The 18,956-nt window shown below is 54.1% G+C and overlaps 1 protein-coding gene across 15 annotated transcripts in view; it reads right to left on the bottom strand.

The window, feature by feature from the left end:
- ABLIM2 (actin binding LIM protein family member 2) overlaps positions 1-18,956 on the bottom strand; it is a 179,896-nt gene that overhangs the window by 45,639 nt on the left and 115,301 nt on the right. For 10 of the 15 annotated variants that reach the window (XR_007517717.1, XR_007517716.1, XR_007517718.1 and 7 more), the window contains exons 11-14: positions 14,109-14,229; positions 11,913-12,011; positions 6,652-6,753; positions 6,119-6,172 (exon numbers count right to left, since the gene is read on the bottom strand). Coding sequence is in view for 12 of the 15 variants with exons in the window: in XM_049886708.1 (XP_049742665.1) it covers positions 6,119-6,172; positions 6,652-6,753; positions 11,913-12,011; positions 14,109-14,229 (376 nt within the window). In the remaining 3 variants the exon portion in view is untranslated. The remainder of the gene's footprint in view (positions 1-6,118; positions 6,173-6,651; positions 6,754-11,912; positions 12,012-14,108; positions 14,230-18,956) is intronic. The other 5 variants (XM_049886717.1, XM_049886715.1, XM_049886716.1 and 2 more) reach the window with 3 other exon arrangements.

The raw sequence follows: 18,956 nt of genomic DNA, 5'->3' as shown, positions 1-18,956 counted from the left end.
TGATTTCTTTTTGGATACAGAGCCTGCCTGCCTGCCCGCCTGCCTTTCCTCCTTCCCACACCCCATCTTTCAATTCACTCCTATCTGAATGCCCATATGTGCATACAGCCCTTTAAGTACTCAGTTTTATCTATTTACATCCATCCATCCATCCACCCATCCATCCACCCACCCGCCCACCCATCCCTCCCTCCCTCCATCCATCTACTACCCATCCACCCACTTACCCATCCATCCATCCATCCGTCCGTCCGTCCGTCCGTCCGTCCGTCCGTCCGTCCGTCCGTCCGTCCATCCATCCATCCACCCACCCATCCCCACCATTCCTCTTTCCCGTCCTACTTTCCTCCATCCATCCACCCCCACCTATCATCCATCCATCTACCTTTCCTTCCTTCCATCCATCTATCCAACCATCCATCCACCCACCCCCACCTAGTATTATCCATCCTGTCATCCATCCATCAGCTTGTCTGTCCATCATCCATCCACCCACCCACCCCTCCACCATCCACCCATCATCCATCTATGCATCTACCCAACCATCCACCCCTCCCTCCCCTTTGCCTGTTCATGCATGTGTTTGCCCATCCAGCCCTTTATCCATCTACCCCTCCCTCATCCACTATCCACTCTCCAGTTAGCCCTTCAACCTTTATGCCTGCCTCCCTTCAACGAGGGCCTAGGGTGCACCTGTATTGTCCTAAGCTTGGGGGAAGCAGACATACCTCAGGCCTGGCCCTTATCTTCCGGGAGTTCATGGGCTGAGGGAGTGGAGGTAGGAAGGGGATTATATGCATTACAACAAGACCCCTGATGTGGGGAGCAAAGTCAGCACGCGAGAACATGTGTGTGGTGAGCACTTACTGAATTTCTACTTGAGCAATCACCAGCATCTTAAATTCCTACTGGGCTGGCTGTGTGCTGAGGCTCCACAAACATGTTAGATGCACCCATAGAGACCAGCAGATGTTATGACCCCATTTCACAGAGCCAAGGCTGCACAGCTGTGCAGATGTTCATTAGCACCTTGCGGGGTCTAGCCCTGAGGCCTGAGCCGGAATCACTCTGTTCTGCTTGTCCACTGAGGCCCGGGACTGCCTGTCCACTGAGGCCTGGGACTGCCTGTCCACTGAAGCCCAGGACTGCCTGTCCACTGAGGCCCGGGACTGCCTGTTCATTGAGGCCCAGGACTGCCCACGGCTGATTCTATCACTGTGACCTGGCACAAATCTATTCCCCAATCAGCTGACAGCAAATGCCTCCAGACCAGGCAGTCTGAGCTGCCTTGTCCCTCCTGGGTGCCTGACATTGTGATTGCACACAGCAGGGGCACTGAGGAAGTGGACGGGATGGACACACACAGTAGGCCCCTGTCTCCAAGGGAGTCCCCCAGATTTCTGACAGCTCTGACTTCCCAGGGTCTTTGCTGGTCTTCAGGGGCCAGTGGAGGGAGCCGTCTCCAACATGGGGTGTGCTCCCCTAGCTTCGGGGCCAGCAGATAGCTCAGCCACTGCCCCTACAGAGGCCTGGGATCCTGCATGGAGGGCACAGGCTCACTCCTGCCCCTACAGAGGCCTGGGATCCTGCGTGGAGCGTACAGACTCACTGCTGCCCCTACAGAGGCCTGGGATCCTGCGTGGAAAGTGCAGACTCACTGCTGCCCCTACAGAGGCCTGGGATCCTGCGTGGAGGGTACAGACTCACTGCTGCCCCTACAGAGGCCTGGGATCCTGTGTGGAGGGTACAGACTCACTGCTGCTCCTACAGAGGCCTGGGATCCTGTGTGGAAGCTGCAGACTCACTCCTGCCCCTACAGAGGTCTGGGATCCTGTGTGGAAGCTGCAGACTCACTGCTGCCCCTACAGAGGCCTGGGATCCTGTGTGGAAGCTGCAGACTCACTGCTGCTCCTACAGAGGCCTGGGATCCTGTGTGGAGGGTACAGACTCACTACTGCTCCATCCACAAAAGCCTGAGTGAGTCCAGCCTCCGCAGCCAGGAACCAGCCACTCCTGCCAGATGCTTCAACGGGGGAAGGAGGCTTGGGGGACCGGGAAGCACCCAGAAGCCTCACTCTATAGGCCAAAGGAAGACCCTCCTCTCCCTCTTCTTCCTCCCCCAGGCCCTGGACAGGTGGCCTTTTTATTTCCTTTACCCTCCAGCCTTGGCAGCGAAGGCGTAGACCCATCAGCCCCATTTCATCTTCCCAGAAGCAGTCCCAGCTCTGCATTCAAACTGAGTTGCAATGACAGAGAAAACACAACGAGCCGCAGCTGCAGCTAAACCGCTCATCGTCCTGAACCTGTGGTCTGGAGCCGTCCTCTGTCCTCGTGCTGGGTGGGTGGCCCCATGGCTCCAGACGCTCACAGCCCTACAACCTGTCCTGCTTCTTATCTGTCCGTCTCCTCTCCCTTCTTTCAGTTTTTTAAATCAGGCATTAAATAATGACTGAGTGGGAAATAATGCAGTATGAAAAAGTACCGTTGGGCCCCATATGTTGTAAAAAGTAAGTGGGAAGATCACAGGGTCAGGCGAATACCAGCCTGGCCGGTGACAGGCCATGTCACTCCTGCCTCAGTCTCCTTATCTGTAACAACACCGACCTCAGAGGTGTGTGAAGATTCATGAGGTACCATTTGCCAAGTGCCCAGCACGGAGCAGTGACACATGGAACGGCAGCTACAGGAAGGTAATCACCCCCCGACCCGTCTTCACCCTCGTTTGTCTCAACGCTGAGGCCTCCACCTGTTGCCCGTCAGGGTGCAGCAGGCCTGGCCACCCTCACGCCCGAGGCCCATGACCCCAAGCAGGAACAAGACTTGAGCATCAAAAAAGGGTGCTGCTTACTTTTTGAAAAAAGTTTTCATGAGTTAAAAATGAAGTCGAACGTAAGTGCATTAATTAATAAGCGGGATTTTTTTTTTAAACGCTTGGACCATATTATCTTGAACAAATTAAACTGTCCCGTCACTCCTTGTCAACACCCTGGTTTGGCTCAGGAAAGTGTAGAGATTAAAGGGTGGGTCCTCAAGACTGGGCCACGCTCCTCACGTCTCGGACACAGCTGGTGGGTGGTTTGCTGAGATGGGGCAGGGCTGCACATGGCAGGCCTGGAACACACACGTGTGCAAACGCACACACATGCACACTCACGCACACACACACTCACGCACACACTGCATGTGCACCCTTGCTCACGTGTGTTGCACACACATACACACCCATACTCAAGCATTTCCAACAGAGCATACTCTACTTGGGCAGGGAGAAAACTCGTGAAAAAAACAAAACCACCTCAGCTGCACTGGAAGCCAAATCCGCTCTGCACCCACCGTTTCTGGGGAGATCTAAGAACCCTGGATAAGACAAGCCCAGGTCTTGCTGAAGCCTCAGTCCGTGGCCCATGTGATGGAAGTCAGGGGCAGAGCTTGTCTGTGTGCACCCCCAGGAGGAGGCCACAGGCCTGGCGGGTAGCAACAACGGACACGTCTATTTCATTAAAGAATCAAGATCACAAAATTCTGGAACGATCAAAGGGTTTTTGTAATCGCTTGGGGTCAGTCAATTAGGAATTAACTTGCCTCTGGCTAGGAGGGTCGTTTATACCCCGATTAAAAAATGTCACAGATAATGCCCTGGTAACAACAAAATCTAATCTCTCTGGGCAATTCCATTAAAGGACGTAACGCTGGAAGCCCTTTGCTGCTTAGATCTGGCTCAGTCCTAATCGGATTTACCGTCTTCCCAGGGGCTGACCCTCCATTTGACGGCTCTGGCCTGAGACACAGAAATATGGCAGTGGCGAATCTGAGGCAGTCAGTCCCACGAGGGACAAGCAGAGACCACACAGCCCCCATGCAGGGCATCACATGAGCGCCACTGAACACAGCTGCCCCTCTCCCAGGATGGGCCTCAGTTTCCCCACTCATAACAGGGAGCTGGTCTGGACACTCTCGGAGGCCTCGGGAGTCTAACTAGCCCCCTCACCTGACACCTCTGGAGGGTCCTGCTCAGAACGTCTCCAGTTGAGAGGTGGTGATAGAAATCACCACCTCCTGGACTTCCGAGAGATTTCGCTTAACGTTTCATTTCTTGGGGAAAGAAAGAAGTACCCAAATCACAGGGCCAACTGCGACCAAGGAGGAAAGAAGACAGCGCTGTGTGCATAACCAGACCGCTGCTTTGCCAGCAAGCCACAGAAAGCACACTTTTCTAGGACTCCACCTCAAAGTCTGCACCCCATTGGCAACGTGGGGCGTGGCCGCTTCCTGAACTAGGAAGTATGGACAACTCTCTCACCATCTCCTCCGCGGCCTGATAACGAGCCCTACCAGGTGCACTGCACTTTACAGTTTAGAACGTGTCTCACACTCATTGTTCCACCCCATCCTCACAACCAGGCGAGGAAACGGGCAAGTGGGCGGGGGGGGGGGGATCGTAAAAAAGGAGCCCTGGTGACACAGTGGTTAAGTGCTCAGCTGCTAACCGAAAGGGTGGTGGTTCGAAGCCACTGGCCGCTCCACAGGAGAAAGGTGTGACAGCCTGCTTCCATAAAGATTAAACCAAAAAAAGAGAAAACAAACCTGTTGCCATCAAGTTGATTCTGACTCTTAGTGACCCTATAGGACGGAGTAGATCTGCTCCCCAGGGTTTCCAAGGAGCAGCTGGTGGATTCCAACTGCTGACCTTTTCGTTAGCAGCCAAGCTCTTAACCACTGAGCCTCCAGGGCTCCCCATAAAGATTACAGCCTTGGAAACCCCACTGGGCAGTTCTACTCTGTCCTATAGGGTCGCTATGAGTCAGAATCTACTCAACGGCAACAGGTTTGGGTTGGGGAGGTAAAAAAACCAAACAAACCAAACCAGTTGCCGTCAAATCGACCCCGACTTGCGGTGACTGCTCCGTAGGGCTTTCGATGGCTGCGACCTTTTGGAAGCAGATTGCCAGGCTTTTCTTCTGGGGCCCCTCTGGGTGGGTTCAAACTGCCAACCTTTTGGTTAGTGGTCAAACACTTAACCATTTGCACCATCCAGGGCTCCTAGGGGAGGGTGTGGGTCCCATTTTACAGAGGAGGAAACAGAGGCTCAGAACGGTGAAGCAGTATGCTTCAGGTCACCCAGAAATTCTGCGAAGAAACAGAGTCCTTGGCCTTCTGCTCCCTGGGCACCTGTCCCAGGTAAGCTCAGGTGGGCAGAGGTGGGTGGTTGCCTCTGTGAGGGAAGCCAGGGGGCCGAGGGACGCCCTCACTGCCCAATAGCCCCAGCCCCTGTTTGCAGCAACTCCTTTTAGCTGACGACAAGGCCGCTCATTCTACCGTCAGAAACGGTCTGGAGATGCAGAACTCTGAATTCCCACTAAGGAATAAGGGACTGAGTCCGGCTGGGTCCGCCCCCCAAGGCCAGGCCCCGGTCACGTTGTGGTCTGGGAAGACCCCGGCCCTCAGCACCTTGGCTGACCAGCCTGACTGTTCCCTTCAAAGCAGCAGCGTCAGCGCCCCAAAGCCAGGCCCCGTCAGAACCCCGCCCAGCCCAGCCGTCTGGGAGCTCTGGGGTTGTGGCACACAGAGGCACTGAGACACACCCGTGACCTGCCGCGGTTGTCATTTAGGAAAAGGGCCTTCCTTCCTAAAAACCCAACTGACTTGGCATCAACCCCATGTGTGTCAGGGTAGAGCTGCCCCACAGGCTTTTCAGTGGCTGGTTTTTCACAAGCAGGCCACCAGGCCTTTCTTCCGAGGCACCCCTGGGTGGACTTGAACCTCCAACCTTTCGGTGAGCAGCTGAATGCTTACCCCTTTGCCCACCTGGGGCCTCCCCCTTCCTGCTCATCCTTTTCTATAAAGATGCTGCTTTCTTTGAGAGCCCCCAAATTAGCCACTCAGACTAGGATTAAGGCTCAGAAATTCATCGACAGCTATGCTCAGAAGCCCTCAGGGAAATCCTACCAGCCCCAGGCCAGTAAGGGCTCAGTACCCACCAGCCCCAGGACCAGTGAGCTTGCATTTGATCTCCAGGCTGCCAAGGCCTCTGGTGCCACCCCAGCGAGAGCAAGGATGCATTCAGAAGCCACGGGCTCGACAGGCATGCAGACACATGGCAGCCAGGGCCCCGGCGTACCGTGCTGTTTGTAGATGGGGGGCTTCCTATAGATGTTATCTTTGACGCCAGTGTCTGGGAAAGAAGAAAGAACAGGGGGGAAAAGGAAGGTGAGCAAGCAGATCGTGGTGGCTGCTATCCATGACAGTCCGCTCATCCCGCTTGTCACAGCATGGCCGGCACCCGGCCCCACAGACCAAGCGTCCCCCAGGCCAGACACGCCACTGCTCTTAGTACCCCCAAATGGAAGAGAACAGGCAGCTAAAGGGGGCAGCAAGCAAGAACCCCGGGCCCCCCCAGCAACACAGCCGACTCAGACAGCCTTCTCCCCAGCCTGTTCCCAGAGGAAGAATACGCCTCTCTGGGGTTTGAGGGGCTTTGGGAGAAATCAAAACCCAGGGCATGTTGGGGGTGCTCAAATCCATTTTGCGTATTTTAAAGAGTATCAGAATTTGGGGGAGAAATGTGGAGGCTTGGGGATTCTCACGGCATCTGGGGGTCAAGGCGAGTGCCCCACAATTCAGGCGAGCATGGCGGTGGGCACACAGTCCTACCTGGGACGTGGAAGTGGCGCGGCGCCTGCTGGTAGGTGGAGGGAGGAGGCCGGCTGTCTGAGTACACGGAGAGGCTGGGGGTGCTGCGGCCACTTTCACTGCCTCCAGGCGGAAGAGCAGGGACAGCGGACCCGAGGGAGACGGAGCAGAGGAGAGCGTTTCAAGCACCGAAGCTGCCCCGGCGAGCCCCTCTCCTGCCCTCGGAGCCCAGACCTTCTGATTTGCTAATCCAACGCTTGAGTCCAGTGCCTTGCAGTGGCCCCAGGGCACAAAGGGCTTGGTGGGGGCCTTGGTCACCAAGCGGGTGGCCGGGGCTCCCTGGCAGCACCCCCTGCCCTGGGGGCACACACCTGGTCTGCTCCCTGTACCTGCTGTGGCCGGCAGAATCTGACAGATCACAAATTCACCAAAAAATCCAGTTGCCGTGGAACCAACCCTGACTCCTGGCGACCCGGTGTGTGTCAGGGTAGAACTGTGCCCCACAAGGTTTTCAGTGGCTGATTTTTCCGAAGTAGGTCACCAGGCCTTTCTTCCGAGGCACCCCTGGGTGGACTCGAACTTCCAACTTTTCCATGAGCGGCTGAGCGTTTAATCCTTTGCACTACCTGGGGACTCCCCTTCCTACTCATCCTTTTTTATAAAGATGCTGCTTTCTTTGAGAGCCCCCAAATTAGCCACTCAGAATAGGATTAAGGCTCAGAAATTCATTGACAGCTATGCTTAGAAGCCCTCAGGGAAATCCTACCAGCTCCAGGCCAGTAAGCGCTCAGTGCCCTGCACTCCTAAAGAAATCTCGCGATTTCTCAGCGTGTTAAACGGGTGGACCCCGGCTCTGGCTTCCCCATCTTACCGCAGCTGCATCTGGGATTCCTGTTTCCATACAAGGTTGAATCATCAAGTTGAACTTCCAGATGGTCACAGTGAACGGGGTGAGCCCCTCCCCCCATGGCCACTTAAGGGATGACAGGATGGACAGATGAGGTGGCAGGGACGTTCTGATGACGACACACATGTCTCATTTTAGGGGAACACACACACACAGCACAGCCTGTTTCCTCTCCAGGTATCCAGGGGACACCCGTGGCATCAGGCGACAGCCTGCTGAAGGGAAAAGGGGCACTCTTGACTTGCAAGCATCCCATTTGAATTGGAGCAGTTTGGAACCACAGGACACCGAGTGACACTTTGGTCTTCACACAAGGGCTGTGCCAGAGCTAGGAGTGGATGGGTGGGTGGGGCTGGGAGGAAGGTGTTTAGACCTTGCTCGGAGAGTGCATCTCCAGGAGCAGGACCTGAGTGAGAACACACAGGTGGCAGGGTGGGCTTGGCTCTGTGCACCCACAGAGGGGACGGCTGGCTCCAGCATCTTGGTGGGTGCGGGAGTAAAGATGCATCACTAACATTTCCACCCACAGCCTCGTTGTCTCTTCCTCACGGCCACGTAACAACGGGGTGCTAATTCACCCCCGCTAACCAATGGGGCTTCAGGCCCATCACTGCCCCTCACGCATGAGCCCTGCTTTCTCATAGCTTCCCCTCCAGGGAATTTCACGAGACTCACAGAGCAGGGCGTGCACCCCTGGGGAGCCCACTCCCACTCGCAGGAGAAGGAAGTCAGACATCAGTTCACATGCGGAAGCTATGCCTGGTCCACCCCAAGGACAGCAAGAATGGTGGACCCTGGCATTACACCACCCATCCACGTGAGTCCAGGGGGGCAGAGACAGTCACCTTGGGGGTCGTCACCAAGCTCTCCACACAGCCTGCTCGCTTGGGGGGCTGCGATGGCTCCTCTCTCTGCATCGTTGCGGCTCCCATCCACTTGGTCTCACCCACTCGGTGGAAGAGTCCAGCACATCTCAGGACTCGGAGCCGGGTATGCAGGCCCCCCAGAGCTGCAGACTGGGCTCTGTGGAGGTGCACTCATCCAAGGAGACACTCCGCAGGACCAGGGCCCAGGGGAAGGTGCACTCTGGGGTCCTGGTCCCCAAATGAGAACCACGGCCACTTCTCACACGCCCTCAACATGACGTCCACAACCGTGGTGGCCCTGTCACCTGGCCGGGTGGTGCTGGCTGGCATCCCCACTGCCCATTCTCAGGGGACTGAGGGGAGACACTGCCTTGAGGGCAGAGCATCTCCACACATTATGGGGGCTCTTCTGGGAGGGGGATTTGTCTCCTCTCCCCACTTCTTCATTTATTCAGTCATTTATTTACATCTGTTTGAATGTTTATCTTACACTCTGGGCTACCACCCAGTATGACTTGGTTTATTTTGTAAAACAAATTGCTCCAGCTCTGGCAACAGGGGGCTCTTTAGATGGTGGCCCCAAAGCAAGACCCACTCACATCCACGTGCGGGGGTTTGGGTCCACGCTAGCACGTGTGGGCGTTGTCTGTGACGGTGAACTTCATCTGCCTGCCCTGCTGGGCTGGGTGCCCAGGCATTTGGTCAAACTTGAGACTAGCTGCTGTTGTGAAGGGTTGTATGTGGTTAACACTCCAGTCAGTTACTTTGTGTAAAGCAGATCACGCTCCACAGTGCGGTGGGCCTGATCCAATCAGTTGAAGGCCTCATGAGCAAACACTGAGGTTTCCAGAGACAGAATTCTGCCTCCAGCCTGCAACATGGACTTCCTGCTAGAGTTCCTAGCCTGTCACGTGGCCCACAGATTTCAGACTCGCCAGACTCACAATCTAGTGAGCCAACTCCTTGAAATAAACACACTCTGTGTACATGGAGCACTCCTGTCGGCTGTTGCTCTGGAGAGCCCTGACTGGTGCTATCTTAACGTTCACCACAACCAACACCTCTCCTCGGGACCAGACAGAATGGGTCCCCTGGCAGAACTGCTCCACAAAGAGGGTGGATGGATGGCTGGGCCTGCATCCAGCTAAGAAGGGCAGCCAGCCCTTGGTGCAAGCCAGCCATACACCGGCCAGAATATGCCAGGGTCAGGCTGGGTTATTGGTATCGGGCAAAGGGTTGGTCTGGCGTGGCCTCTGAGGGGGACCCCAGGGCACAAATTGTGAGTGAGACCAGAGCTGGGAGCTGGACTTGGGAGCCTCAGTCTCATTGGGGCTGAGGGCCAGGCTTCAGCCAGTCTGATTGGGGCTGAGTGCTCTCATGGCCCATGAAGGATCCTGGACAGCCTGGGGGCCAGGCAGGGTCAGAGTGGGTGCCAGACTCCCTGCACTCAAGTGGAGGGGCATAAAACTGTGTCCAGCAGGCAGGAAGGAATAGGGCAGGATGGCATTGAAGGCAGCAATCCCCATGGGCCAGCACTCCCCAGAGCCGAGCACAGGGGTACACCCCTACCCCTGGGAGATGGGCGACACACAGCCAGTTACGGAGCCACGTTCTGGGAGGCAGGAGGGTGGAGTGGGGGCCTCTCTGTACTCTCTTCCCACATCCAGGGATGGAGGGAGGGCTGGGCTCTCCAGCTGGGGGAAAGCTGGGCTCCCTGCCCCCCACCTACACTCTCCTCCCCCACCAGAGCATAGCTCTAGGCTGAGAGCTCAGCCTGCCCCCCCTCACCTGGGAAAGGTAAGAACTCCCCTCACCTGGAAGAAGTAAGTGCTGGGGCTCAGAGATGGCTGTGGGTAAGGGCTGCCAGGACCATGCCGTCATCCAGCCAGCTCCCAGGAGCTGTCTGGGGAGTGCACGTCCCACCACCTGACTCTGTCCCGGCAGAGCCACACAGGCTGGTGACTCCCAGGCACTGGGTATGTGCAGCAAGGCCTCTACCAGCTTCCCTACTGCTCGCAAACATCGACAGCCCAGAATGGACCATGAGCTGTGAGGGGAGGCCACGAGGAGGTGAGGATGTCCGTGTCTGTGACGTGACTCTTCTCAGCAGGACGACGGGCCACTCGAGGCAAGAGGTTGCTGTTCTCAGGTGCTGTCGGGCCGGCTCTGACTCACGGCGACCTTACGTACATCAGAAGGGAACATCGCCCAGGCCTGTGCCATCTTCACCATCGTTGGGGTGTTTGCTTCCATTGTTGGGGCCGTTGTGGCCGTTGTGTCAACCCATCTCATGGAAGGCTTCCCTTGTTTTTGCTGACCCTCTACATGCTTTTCTTTTTAGTGATTGGTCCTTCCTGATAACATGTCCAAAGCAAGGGAGACAAAGTCTCACCATCCTCGCTTCTAAGGAATATCCTGGCTGCACTTTTTCTAAGACAGATTTGTTTGTTCTCCTGGCAGTCCATGGGATAGTTAGTGTTCTTCTCCAACAGCACAATTTAAAGACGTCAATTCTTCCTCTGTCTTCCTTATTCATCGTCCAGCCCTCACATGCATACGATGCGATTGAAAATACCATGGCTTGGGAAAGACGCACCTTAGTCTTCAAGGTGACATCTCTGCTTTTCAACACTTTAAAGAGGTCTTTTGCAGTAGATTTGCCCAATGCAGTATGTCATTTGATTTCTTGACTGCTGCTTCCATGGGTGTTGGTGGTTGATCCTAGTAGACTGAAATCCTTGACAACGTCAATCTTTTCTCCGTTTATCATGATGTTGCTTAGCGGTCCAGGCAAGGGATCACCGTGCACATGAAAGAGATGGATGTGAGAGTGGACTTGTGACCATCATACTCTTAGGACTGCCACGCCTGTGGGAGGGTCTTCAGGAGCCATTTTCCACTCCGTAGCTGTAAGGAAAGGGGGACTTGACACACCCCCAAGGAGTCATCAAGAACACGAGTGCCTCATCCTCTAACGCTCCGAGCACCTTTCCACATGAGCACACGCTCGCCATTTTCCTGGGTGCAGTTCACATGCACACAGATGTGGAGAAAGGGTGGTTGTGGGTGGGTCTGCATCCTGGGAAAAGCCAGGACTCAAGAGCCATGCTGGCCTGGTGTGGCCCCTGCCCCTCTCTCTGCCTCAGTTTCTTCCTGAACCTGAGGCTAACAGTTCCACACCTCACCAAGCTTACGTGGGCTATAACATAGATGACTCAGGTGCAGCACCTAGACCAGAGCCCAGCTGTGGTCCACAGCAGGTCCTCCTTCCCTCTTCCCACAGCTGTTCAGACACAATCCTCTCCATTTGCTCCCTGACATTACAAGCGACCTATGTCTTCCTTCTAGAACATTGAGACGCCGACAGGAACAGAGCCAGATACACAAGACACACACAGCAAGGGAGTGAGGGATGTGGGACAGAGGGCTCTGAAGCCATGCGGCAACACGGGACAGCGGCCACACAAGACGCTGGGACGCACTCACAGCCCACGCCCTGTGTGCCTTACCTCTGAAGTAGGGGACGTAATGATGTCGGAACACGGAGGTAGGGCTTGGGTGTTGGGACAGGGAGAGGCAGCTACTGGTACCAACACTCACAGTACCAGCTATGGGGCAACAAAGAGCAAGTCAGAGTCAACGCTGGGCTCGCGGACCACAAAGCCACAAAATATTCCTAGCCCCCATGCTGCTAGGAACATTTTTGCTTCCTCTTTGAGGAGTGCACACCTTTTTGAGGCACCTGGAAGGGTCACCCAACCAGTGGTAGACCACACTGCTGTTGCTGCAGGTAGGAAGTAGGACAGCTCTGGCCAGGGTGGAGGGCGGTGGCCCCAGGGCTGCTGGGCGAGAGTCTTTGCTAGATGCCAGAGCCAGGGCGACCTCCCTGACCCTGCCCGGTGCTCTCTTTGGGATGTCCCTGGGATCAAGGGCCTGGTTTGACACCTAGTTGAGATCCAAGCCTTGGCTCTCTGGAGTTACCATGGAGCCAAGCACAGGAGCTCAAGCAGCCCAGGTTGTGTCAGTAGGCTGGCCAACGGGCCAAAAAGGGGCCACCAGGGAAGGTGCTCAAAGAAGTCAACTGATGCTCACCCGCCAACTCACCCACCACCTCTTCATCACTCACTCACTCACTCATCTGCTCACTCACTCATTCACTCACTCATCTACTCACTCATCTACTCACTCACTCACCCACTCATTCACCCACTCATTCACTCACTCATCTACTCACTCACTCATCTGCTCACTCACTCACTCATTCACTCACTCATCTACTCACTTTTCTACTCACTCATCTACTCACTCACCCACTCATTCACTCACTCATTCACTCACTCATTCACTCACTCATCTGCTCACTCACTCATTCACTCACTCATCTACTCACTCATCTACTCACTCACTCACCCACTCATTCACCCACTCATCTACTCACTCACTCATCTGCTCACTCACTCACTCATTCACTCACTCATCTACTCACTTTTCTACTCACTCATCTACTCACTCACCCACTCACTTTTCTACTCACTCATCTACTCACTCACCCACTCATTCACTCACTCATTCACTCACTCATCTACTCACTCATCTACTCACTCACTCATCTACTCACTCACCCACTCATTCACTCACTCACTCATCTACTCATTCACTCACTCATCTACTCACTCATCTACTCACTCACTCATCTACTCACTCACTCACCTACTCACTTATCTACTCACTCACTCATCTACTCACTCACTCACCCACTCACTCACTCATTCACTCACTCATCTACTCACTTTTTCACTCATTAACTTACACATTCACTCATTCGCTCCCTCATTTATTCATTCATTGAATCATTCTCTCACTTGCACACCCATTATCTCATTTACTCATTCATCAGTGCACTTTCTCAACCTTTACTGAGCAGCATGTACCAGGTACATTGCAGGGAGCAAAGAAAAATAACTTTGCAAATGAGTGAGTCTTGATTCTCCCATGAAGGCTGCATAAACAAGAGCTATATCCCTTGGGTGCGAAAAAGGATTCATGCAACTGCTGGCCAAGGAGGAAGGGGCTTTGAAAAATCCCTCAAAAAGGCAGCGTTTGTGTGGCTTTGACACACTAAGGGGGGCAAGGAATGTAAAAGCTAAGGGGGAGCAAGACAGCTGGGCACTGGGTGGTAAATGGCATGAGATGGGGCAGAGAGGACCTGCCTCAGGCTCTTTTCCTGCTCTGAGTGGCTGGCAGTGGCTTCCCACCAATTTCTCCATGGGGACGGTGTCTTTACAGCCACTGAGGTGATCTAGGGGAGTCACTAATAGGTATCCCAACTCTATTTCCTGGCTTAGGTCTACCTGGCCACACGAGCTCATAACTAACCCACTCTGGTCTCCTACTGCTTACACGGCTTAGCCTCCCACATCTCTCGTCCATGAAACAGTTGCTGGTTCCAGTGCTCAGTGCTGCCTCATGCGCCTTCCAGGGGACCACGCCTCCACTGACAGGCTGACTGCACCTCCACTGACAGGCTGACCAACTGCCTCTTCAGCTAACCTCCCTTGCTCACACGAGGAGCCCCTCAGCCATCCACTGCCAATCCCTTCCCCTTCCCCCACTTTCCCGGTTCTCACAGAGAGCCCACTCCATAAAGGAAGAGGCGGAAGCCATGCTACTGCATTGGAGGTGAAGGGGCTGTGGAGACCAAGTACCTGGACGGCTGTAGTGCTGCGGGGACCGCGAGGGTGGGGTGTAGCGCCCGAGGCTGACTGACCCTGCAGAGCTCGGGCTGGAGGTCCGGCACTGCTTGTAGGACCGGTCGTCCTGGTCCCCCTGAGAGGAAAGACACAGCCTGTGAACACCCCGCTCAGAGCTCCGCCCGCCCCTCCCCTCCACGCCCCCAGGTGGCTGACTCCACCTGGCCTGAGAGTAACCCCCACACCTGCCAGGCCCACCTGAAGAGTCAGGTGTGGCGGGCTAGGTGCTGACATCAACAGTTCCCTGTTGACAGGGTCCTGCCCCACTCCTCCTCCTACCCTTTCTGTGGGCTCAGCCTCCACAGAGGTGGTAGAAACTTCTGGCTCTACCTGCCTCCTCTAGCACTCCTCCTGCCCAGCCCTCCCCAGTGCCAGGGCTCCTTGGAACACATTTTGAGAGCCACTGAGGTTCTGTAGTCCAAGGAGGGTCTCTGTGTGTGGAGGGGGACTCCAGGACCCCAGAGGTACATTCAGGGCAGGGGTGCCCCTCCTGGGCCCAGAAACAGAGTTGACAGAGGCGGACACACAGCACTGACAGTGCAGATGGCATTCCACAGGGAGTGGGCAGGGTTGGCGGGGGTGGCGTGAGATGGATGTGGCATGGCCTGGGAGGGCAGCTGCCTGGGCCCCACTACCTGGCGGGCTGGCATGACAGTGATGAGCCCACCTGGCCTCTCCCCAAGCAGTGACCCTCAGCTGTTCATCCCCCGGGCCAGGGCCAGTGACAAGCAGTGTGAGGTCCCTCAGCCTCTCTGGCTTCCTCCTCCCCAGGGCCCATCCCCAGCCAGATGGACCTGGCCACTGTCCCTGAGCACGCTGGACACCCACTCTTTGTCTTGCCCACACCAGGCCCCCACTGGCAATGCCACCGGCCAATCCTGCCTGTGCTTCCCCTGGGCTCTCTGGCCATCCCTCACAGCGGTGGTCCCCCTCCTGGGGTATCTGGAGCCCTGGTTGTCCACCCCCATCTCTGGGGTGTCCTCTGCACAGCGCTGGAAGCTAGGTCACCTCTCAGGGTTCTGTCTGCACCTTACAGGTTGTACCTGGGTCACTGGCTGACACATGGTTGTGGGAGCTGGAGCCAGCTGGCCACTTGCATGGTTTAGTGGCTGGGCCCCTGGTCCCAGTGTCTGATGGCCAGCTAGCCCTGGTTCTTTAGATGGCAGGCTGCTCCCAGCAGAACAGCACTAGTGGGGCAGAAATGGTGCTGCCTCCACCCCCATCCCTGCCTTGCTTCTAAGGCGGGAATGTTAGGGAGTCAGTGGAGAATCTGGGCAGGGGCCCTGCTGAAGGCTACGGGTCTCCTGGGATCATCCAGAGCTGGAGTGGGATTCCCCACTGAGGGCCAGGACAGGGGTCAGGAGGGCAGTGCTGGGGTCCTGGTGCCATGTGACCTCAGGGGTCTTGACGGCTGGCACTTCATGGCCCCCACAGCCCCAGCTCCAGGTCCATGGCCCCAAGAGAGTGCTTTGTGATTGGAGCAGACCCTCACTAAAAGAGTGCCTGGGGAAAACCCACAACCTACCCTGTGGATAGAGCCAGAGTCCTCCTGTGGAGCCACCGTGCCAGTGAGCTGGTGGATCAGGGTGCTGGCTCCAGGGCCCACATGCCAGAGGTTACTCATATATGGGGTAATTCGTGCGGCCATTCACGAGGCCACCCAGGCCCTCTGCCTTAGGTCTTCTGGGCTGAGAGCCAGCAGGGCCTGGTGGGGCGAGACTTTGGGAAAGTTATCTCACTTCTCTGTGCCTCAGTTTCCTCAACCATAAGCAGGGTAAAATCCAAGAACGTAGCTCTGGGGGTCTGTTATAGAACGAATTGTGTTCCCCCACAATTATGTGTCGTAAATCCTAACTCCTGTACTTGTCGTCCTGAATTTAGAGACAACTTCAAGAACAGATTTGATGCATTGAATACTAATGATTGAAGACCAGACCGGTTGTGGAATGACATCAAGGACATCATCCATGGAGAAAGCAAGAGGTCACTAAAAAGATAGGAAAGAAAGAAAAGATCAAGATGGATGTCAGAGGAGACCCTGAAACTTGTTCTTTTTACATTGAGCCGCTAAAGCAAAAGGAAGAAATGATGAAGTAGAAGAACTGAACAGAAGATTTCAAAGGCCGGCTCGAGAAGGCAAAGTAAAGTATTATAATGACATGTGCAAAAAGCTGGAGACAGAAAACCAGAAGGGATGAACACACTCGACATTTCTCAAGCTGAAAGAACTGAAGAAAAAATTCAAGCCTCGAGTTGCAATAGTGAAGGATTCTATGGTGAAAATATTGAACAACGCACGAAGCATCAAAAGAACGAAGGAATACCAAAAAGAATTGGTCGATGTTTAATAATTTCAAGAAGTGGCATGTGATCAGGAACCGATGGTACTGAAGGAAGAAGTCCAAGCTGCTCTGAAGGCATTGGTGAAAAACAAGGCTCCAGGAATTGATGGAATATCAATTGAGATGTTTCAACAAACAGATGCAGCGCTGGAGGTGCTCACTCGTCTATGCCAAGAAATATGGAAGACAGCTTCCTGGCCAACGGACTGGAAGAGATCCATATTTATGCCTGTTCCCAAGAAAGGTGACCCAACCGAATGTGGAAATCATCAACAATATCACTAATATCACAAACAAGTGAAATTTTTCTGAAGATCATTCAAAAGTGGCTGCAGCAGTGTATCGAAAGGAAACTGCCAGAAGTTCAGGCCAATTCAGAAGAAGACTAGAAACGAGAGGTATCATTGCTGATGTCAGACGGCTCTTGGCTGAAAACAGAAAACACCAGGAAGATGTTTACCTGTGTTTTATTGACTATGCAAAGGCATTCGACTGTGTGGATCATAACAAATTATGGATAACATTGTGGAGAATGGGAGTTCCAGAACACTTAATTGTGCTCATGAGGAACCTTTACATAGATCAAGAGGCAGTTGTTCAGACAGAACAAGGGGATACTGATTGGTTTAAAGTCAGGAAAGGTGTGCGTCAGGGTTGTATTCTTTCACCATACCTATTCAATCTGTATGCTGAGCAAATAATCTGAGAAGCTGGACTATATGAAGAAGAACGGGGCATCAGGATTGGAGGAAGACTCATTAACAACCTACATTATGCAGATGACACAACCTTGCTTGCTGAAAGTGAAGAGGACTGGAAGCACTTAGTGATGAAGATCAAAGACCACAGCCTTCAGTATGGATTGCACCTCAACATAAAGAAAACAAAAATCCTCCAACTGGATCAATAAACAGAGAAAAGATTGAAGTTGTCAAGGATTTCATTTTACTTGGATCCACAATCAATACCCATGGAAGCAGCAGTCAAGAAATCAAAAGACACATTGCATTGGGCAAATCTGCTGCAAAAGACCTCTTTAACATGTTAAAAAGCAAAGATATCCCTATAAGGACTAAGGTACACCACAGTGCTTTTAATTGCCTCGTATGTATGCAAAAGCTGGGCAATGAATAAGGAAGACTGAAGAAGAATTGATGCCTTTGAATTGTGGTGCTGGAGAAGAGTACTGACTATATCCTGGGCTGCCAGGAGAATGAACAAATTTGTCTTGGAAGAAGTACAACCAGAATGCTCCTTAGAAGCAAAGATAGTGAGACTACATCTCCCACACTTTGGACATGTTATCAGGAGGGTTCAGTCCCTGGAGAAGGACACCATGCTCGGTAAAGTAGAGGCTCAGAGAAAAAGAGGACGACCCTCAATGAGATGGACTGACACAGTGGCTGCAACAATGGGCTCAAGCATGACAACGATTGTGGGCATGGTGCAGGACCCGGCAGTGTTTGGTTTTGTTGTACATGGGGTCACTATGAGTCGGAGGTGACTCCATGACGCCTAACAATAACACTCTTGTGGTTACAATTTCATTTGGGAACGGGTTTTCTTTGTTACGTTAACGTGGCTGTATCAGTGTAGGGTGTCTTAAGTCCATCTCCCCTGAGGTATAAAACAGCAGATTAAGCAAGCAAGCAGAGGTGAGGGAAGAGATGTCACGTGGAGATTGCCAAGGAACGGAGGAACAGAAGCTCAAAGAGACAAGGACCTTTCCCAGAACCGACAGAGAGAGAAAGCCTTCCCCTAGAGCCGGCGCCCTAAGTTCAGACTTCCAGCCTCCTAGACTGTGAGAGAACAAATTTCTGCTCTTTCAGGCCCCATGTGTGGTACCTCCATTACCGCAGCACTCAAGACTGAGGCAGGGTTGGTATTCGGTGAGCAAATACCAGTGAAGCTCTCAAAACCACGCTGAGCACAGAGAAGGCCTCGAGAGGGCAGCTGCAGTCGCTGTCCCTCAGTGCTGGCTACGGTGAAACCTAGACTGCACCTCCTGGACCTAAAAGGGAAACTGAGGCCTGAATGGCAGCTATTGACATGGCAGACTCATTTTGAAAAATGAGAGAAAAATTGGCTAACAGCAAATGTTTTTGATGCAGGAGTGATTCCAGAGTGTTTCTCCTGAGGACTGGGCACGTCCGTGTGCGCCACCTGGAGAGGCCCAGGGTGGGGGTGGGGGGGCCAGCTGGCCTCGGTCCCAAATTTCTTCTCTAAGTAAAACCACGGCCAGGCACCACCGGCTCGGGCCGGACCCAGGATCCCAGGCATCCGCGCTAGCAGCATGCAGATGAGATGGGATTATAAAAATAACCAGCACCAAGGAGGGCCCCAGCCACTTGCCAGGAGCTGGGGGGCCCTGCTTGGGGTGCCCTCAGCTGTTATCTTTATAACCTGGGCGGTGTGAGGCAAACAGGGAGGCAGGTGGGGGGTGTAACCTCAGTAGGTGTTG

The sequence above is a fragment of the Elephas maximus genome, chromosome 5, assembly GCF_024166365.1.
Source record: "Elephas maximus indicus isolate mEleMax1 chromosome 5, mEleMax1 primary haplotype, whole genome shotgun sequence".
Lineage (NCBI taxonomy): Eukaryota > Metazoa > Chordata > Mammalia > Proboscidea > Elephantidae > Elephas > Elephas maximus.
This window is presented reverse-complemented; position numbering and strand designations above follow the sequence as displayed.